Below are 6,467 nucleotides of genomic sequence, written 5' to 3' on the forward strand. Positions count from 1 at the left end.
TGGCCAGGAAAGGCCTCGGGGGAGCATATAGGTGAGTCTTCATTTCCATGAAGGCCTGGCATACTCAGCCTTGTCCTACGTGCTGCAAATCTTCCCTCCAAGTCTGCGGCTGGTCTCAGTAGTTTCCTGTCGCTTTTTTATACTGCAGATTTTAATCTTCTGTTAAATCAAAATGATCTATTCTTTCCCTTATCGTGTCTGCATTTTGCGTCAGTGACAGTTCTTCTCTATGGTGACTGCCAATGTGTGTGGCTGACTTATTCACGTAAGCTGATTCTTCTTTCCTACTCTCCGTGTTTTACTGTTGTTGCTGTTGTTTTTCTCTTTCTGCTAAGGATTCTAGGTTCAAAAACAACTTTCTTTCAGGACCCTGGATCAATTTCCTCAATGTCACTGAGCATTAGATATTGTCAATGAGAGCTGATACCACCCTGAGTGATTCCTTTGTGAATAACAAGTACCTATTGTCACTGTCAGCTCCCAAGAACTTTTTTTATTTTTACTTATTTTTTATTTTTGAGACAGTCTTACTTTGTCACCCTTGGTCCTTTGGAGACATCATAGCTCACAGTAGCCTCTTACTCTTGGGCTCAAGCAATTCTCTTGCTTCAGCCTCCTAAGTAGCTGGGACTACAGGCTCCTGTCACAGTGCCCGGCTATTTTTTAGAGATGAGGTCTTGCTCTTGCTCAGTCTGGTCTCAAACTCGTGAGCTCAACGAGTTCACCCCCACCTTGGTTTCCCGGAGTGCTAGGATTACAGGCATGAGCCACCGTGCCTGGCCCCAAGAACTTTTTTTAATGCTCCATGTTCTGAGATTTCAACATGGCATGTCTGAGTGTAAGGCTTCTTCTCTTTTTTTTTTCATTCATTCTGCTCTGCCTGGGGTATAGTTTTTTAAAATATGAAACTTCACGTCAGAGACATTTGCATTTTATCAGTTTCTGTAAATACATGCTTCCCCCCGATCTGTGCTACTTTCTTGTATGACTCTTACTAGTTGCCAATCAGAACTTCTTGATGTGTATTCTATGCCGCTTAAACTTTTCTTGTAGAATTTCTGTTGCTTTCCTTCTGGGACTATGTTCTAAGACAGTTAGTTCCTTGGTTTAGCTGCCCCTCTAGTTCATTTAAGACTATGCAAATATTTAACCCATTAAATGAATTTTAGTTTGACAATATTTAGTTTACAAGATGTTAACATATTACAAGTATTTTAAAAAATGGCCATTTCCCTCTCCTTGGATTCAACAGCTCTCTTAAATCTAAGGAGCATTGCCTGTATCTCTTTCTTTTTTTTTTGCAGTTTTTGGCTGGGGCTGGGTTTGAACCCGCCACCTCTGGTATATAGGGCTGGCACCCTACTCCTTTGAGCCACAGGCGCCACCTGTCTGTATCTCTTAAAGACTGTGTCTACTCCATCCATTATTTTATCTTCCTTGGACACGTGAGTTTCTCTTCAGTGAATCTGGTATTACTCTGATGTCAGTTTCTTCAAACATTTGGTAATTCCTGGCTGTGATGCCCCTTTTTGGCTCTCTGAGGATGCGATTTCTGATGACTCAGCCTCTCTCTAGAAATGGTTCTCACACCAGATCCACTCCCAAGGCCTCTGTGCAAAGGATAAAAGGCTACCCTTTCCTCAAAAAAGTGTCAGAATGGATTGGTTTTCTTTGAGCAAGACACTTTTCACTGACACCTGTCAAACTCCAGCCAAAGCAGACAGACAGATCTGTGACGTGCTGGGGGCTGGTGGCAGGAACGCTGTGCACTGGCCTCAGGACTACAACAGTGCCCTCAGGCTGACACACACAGGTCACGGAGAAGTGTCAGTCTACCAGCTTGTCCAAGCTGTCAACAGCCACTAGCCCTGAGAGGTGCTGGCCCTCTCTGATGTCTGGAAAATGGGATACCTGTTGTCTCTGAATTTAGAGAACCCCTAAATGACTCACACTGTATTTGGGGCATGCTTTTCTCCATCAACCCAATTCCATCTTCCTATCTTTCAGAAACTTCCCAAAACCTTATGGCAATGTTTCTGGTTTTCTATTTGAAATCTGCATGTGTTTTGTGCGAGTTCCAGGATTTGGAGGAGAGAAAGTGTGTGGGTTCAGTTTCTCTTCTTGCTCCAATCCCCATGTTCACTTTCTAATTGAAGATATTTCAAAAGGTCCCAAGTCTATTTGGTATGAGGTCTATTTACCACAGTACAGGGACTCTTTCTCCACTAATAAAAACTCAACATAAAGATCATAAATTTAAAACTGTCCTAAAAATATAAAGTTTATTACCAATCAAAAAGAAAAAAAATTAGAAGTCCACTATGCCTGGATGAAAAATGGTGGAATGAATTTACATTCCCTAAGTGCCAGTGACTGATATCAGAGACCTATTTAAATGAAGCCAGATACTATAATTTTCTCCCACATTCTCTATACTTGGGTAAAAAGCCATTATTCTTTAAAAAAAAAAATAACCCTCAAACCTCATTCTATTAACTTAATATATGTAACTAGGTGTTTGACTTTTGATTTATGAAATTTGAGCAATTTATCTGAGATTTTCATTTATGCAGCTAAGGTATTAACAGGGTGGGTATCCAATAAATTATGTAAGAGTTTATCGTCAGGGCCTGACATGGGGGCAGAGCCACTGGCCCCTGCAGGTGGAAGATGAGAGGATGGAGGCAGAGAGAGCTCCGAGCCAGTGGCAACCACACAGGGAGAACAGAGAGGCTCCAGGAAGATGGCACCACCTACCTGCCGAGAATAGCCCTTCTCTGTGCTGGCCTGCCCAATTGTGATCTTCCGTAGAAATCGGTCGTTTGTATCCACCACTGCAAGAGAAGAGAATGGATTAATTACTCAGCAAATACACAATGGCTGCCCTGTGAGTGTGTGGCAGTGCTGTAATGCCACAGAAGGAGCAAAGAGCAACAAAGGGAAAGTCTGACTCTCTCTGAACTGATGGTGGACAGGGGGAAGGAATTAAATGAACAAGGAAATGCCCGCTGGTGATAGGTGCCAGGGAAGACAACAGGGGTGATATGATGGAGTGTGTGAGGAAATGGGGGTGCCCTTTTAAACTAGGCAGCAAGGAGAAGCATTTCTGAAGTGGTGATATTTTACATTGAAACCTAAGTCACAAAGAGAAGCCTCCATGTCAGGCCCTGAGCAGGCCTGGGGGTAGATGAGGCTGGAAGGCTGCAATGTCTTCTTACCATCGTTTTCATATGTGCTTCTGGGACGAGCCTTTGAGTGTGCCCCTTGAATATACACTCTTACAATGCTTATTGGAAACTCATCCTGCTAATAGCACATCTGTATAAATGAAAACTGAAAATCTAGCTGGGCACAGTGGCTCATGCCTGTAATCCCAGCACTTGGGAAGCCAATGCGGGTGGACTGCCTGAGCTCACAGGTTCAATGCCAGCCTGAGCCAGAGCGAGACCCAGTCTCTAAAAATAGCTGGGCACTGTGGCAGGCACCTGTAGTCCCAGCTACTTGGGAGGCTAAGGCAAGAGAATCACTTAGGCCTAGGAGTTTGAGGTTGCTGTGAGCTATGATACCATGACACTCTACGGAGGGCGACAAGTGAGACTCAAAACAAATGAAAAAGAACAACAGAAAAAAAGCAACAACAACAAAAAAAAAGAAAAATGAAAAGCCCAGGCAAATTGCTCAAATTTCCTAAATCAAAAGTCAACTCAGTCTCTAAAGGTGTTAAATACAGAACAAACCCGCAATTTTACTGCTGGATATTATCTAAAAGAACTGAAAACAGGGACTCAAACAGCTGTGTGTCTATAATGCTTATAGCAGCGCTATTCACAGTAGCCAAAAAAGGTTGAAGCAACCAAACTGTCTCCAAGAGATGAGTGGATAAACAAAAGGTGGTCTGTACATACTACAGGATACTGTACAGCCATAACTGGAGGGAAATCCTGACATGGACTACGTGAATGGATGGGGGAATATGATGGAGAAATATGCCAGACAAAGAGGGAAACGACTGCGTGATTCCACTCACGTGAGGCACCTAGAATAGGCCACGCCATAGAGACAGAAAGCAGAACAGCGGTGACAGAAGTTGCCAGTGGTGGCAGGGGAATTATTATTTGGACACAGAATTTTTGTTGGGGATAATGAAAGAGCTTTGGGTATAGATAGTAAGACTGGTACAATCATTGCGAATGTCTTTAATGCCATGAATTGTATGCTTATGAATGGTTAAAAAGACAAATATTATCTTATGACTATTTTGCCACAAATAAAAAAAAAAACCCAAGGTAAATTAAGTGGCACGGACCAGGCCTGGTGGAGAGTCAGCTGTGATTGGAGGCGGCCCCAGTTCTCTTTGTTTTCTTCATTGGCTTGTTTGGATTACACTGGTTTAGATTTTGTTTGTGAAAACTAGATTTGGTTTAGGGAAAACCAAATTTACAAAGCCAGGAAACAAAGCCAGAAGGACACAGACTTCACTAATAATTTACACGGCTTCAAATAAGCTGTTCACACTGACAACTTGGATCCAATTTACCAAATGTACAGAATATGGCGCTAACAAAAATGGGGATGGAAATGAAGAATTTGGAGACTGGAGGCATCTGGAGGATGAGGAAAGTTGACCTTTTTTATAACACACAGGCATAGGTACACTTGCTGGCCCTGCCCACCTGTGGCTGTCCCTGCCCACCTGTGGCTGTCACAGTTCCTTTTCTATAACGTGTGCTTTCTCTCTCTCTCTCACACTCAGACACACACACGTTCACACTCAGACACATTCACACAAAACAACACATATCAACCCTCTTCACGATTTCTTACGGTACAAGCAGAGTATCTGCAGAACAAAAGGAATGGTTCTCAACATTATCACAAGCTACTACTCTTATTCTCAGACATATGATGCAAAGTCCTACCTCCTTGTCTGATATGTAGTATATACAGTCTTGGCACGAGATTGGGATGATCATTTATTAAATTCCTTTAAAGTTAACAACAGAAATTCATCTGGTTTTTATTTATCAAAGAGACAAGAAAAAGAGCGAGCGAGACCAAGAGCAAAATGTTTTATCAAGATCAACCATGATCAGTGGCATCCAAAGCCCACCTGTGCCTTTAATGAGGCTCAGGGGTGTGAGGAGGCATGGGGGAGAGCAGGTGTCTTGTAATCCACCAGGTCTTTGATATACACAAGTGTGTGGAAGCATCTGACACACAAGAGAAAGTTGAACAGTCACCCAAGTTAGTGATACGCAATTCTGCTACATAACTGAAAGTAGACTATGAACCACCCTTGTTCCTGGACCATGTACCAAGGGCCTATTAGCACCCAGTCCCGTGCTACCTGGACAGGACTCTGCAGAGACTCTGCTCTGCAGGGTGACATGGAGAGTACCAGTGAGTGCAGGGGGCCGGGAGGGGGCAGGTCTGTTTGTTTATTCTTTGCTCCAACAGTTTCTTAAGTACTACAGTGCCATATCCCGAGGAACACCCAGTGTGCCCAATAGCTTATTAAATAACTAACACCAGCCAAGAGCCTGGACGGGATCAGGAGTGTGTCTGCTATAGCAGTTTCCATGGACGTCAGGCCACTGATTCCCTACAGCGCTGTCCAGGCAGTTTTGACATTGATCCACTGAGGATGACTGAGGCTTGTGGGGCCTCTGTCCAACCAGGACATGTACGTGAGAGGCAGATGGGGGATAAGGAAGCCAGGGAGCACCCAGGGATGGGGATGCTCAGGGGCTAAAACTGGCCCAACTGGCCCAACTGTGCTTCTGCTCTGTAACAAAATGACTGGATGTTGCCTTTTTCTCCTACTTATGTTCTATGGGTCCTTGGTTTCCAGCCAGTTGCTAGGCACACGAAGCCCTTAAGTGTCTGAGAAGAGGTACAGGAAGAACAATTACCTGCTTTTGTACACAGGCTGAAACAGAGGGTGGCTGCTAACTGGTGGAACACCCATATGGCCTCGGAAAGGGGTCTTATCATCCCCCCAGGATCTCTGAGGGTCTAATAATCACATCATACAACAACCCCATCTCATCACAAGAGTTGCATGAGGTCTAGATCTAAAAAAACCCCTACTAGTAAATGTCCTCAGTTCCCTTGATGAAGAGGCCTACTTCTTATATTACTTCACGGTAACAAGAGCCAAACTACTTATCAAATGTCATTCCAAATTCCTAGGAGCCAGTGGCTTGACCATAGCAATAACATTTTTTTCACTTTAGTGCACTGAACAAGAACAGGCTTCTAGTATTTTTCTGGAATAATTTGTTAAAGTTGTCACAGCCATTAAAATTGTAACCACAGAACTCTTCAGTCCTTTCTGCCTCTGTGGAGAGAAACCAATCTCTGGGTGGCCTTTGGTACAAAACACGCTGGGCCAGTGCCCTATGTCTAACATGTGTCCAGCTGAAGTGGACACACTGGGCCAGTGCCCTATGTCTAACATGTGTCCA

General features: G+C 43.7%; 1 protein-coding gene across 1 annotated transcript in view; it reads right to left on the reverse strand.

Annotated features, from left to right (window-relative positions):
- MTHFD1L (methylenetetrahydrofolate dehydrogenase (NADP+ dependent) 1 like) overlaps positions 1-6,467 on the reverse strand; it is a 197,224-nt gene that overhangs the window by 112,091 nt on the left and 78,666 nt on the right. Inside the window, exon 17 of the mRNA XM_003797876.3 lies at positions 2,758-2,834. Coding sequence (XP_003797924.1) covers positions 2,758-2,834 — 77 coding nt within the window. The remainder of the gene's footprint in view (positions 1-2,757; positions 2,835-6,467) is intronic.

The sequence above is a fragment of the Otolemur garnettii genome, unplaced genomic scaffold (assembly GCF_000181295.1).
Source record: "Otolemur garnettii isolate 467f Iridium unplaced genomic scaffold, OtoGar3 scaffold00126, whole genome shotgun sequence".
In the NCBI taxonomy this organism is placed as follows: Eukaryota; Metazoa; Chordata; class Mammalia; order Primates; family Galagidae; genus Otolemur; species Otolemur garnettii.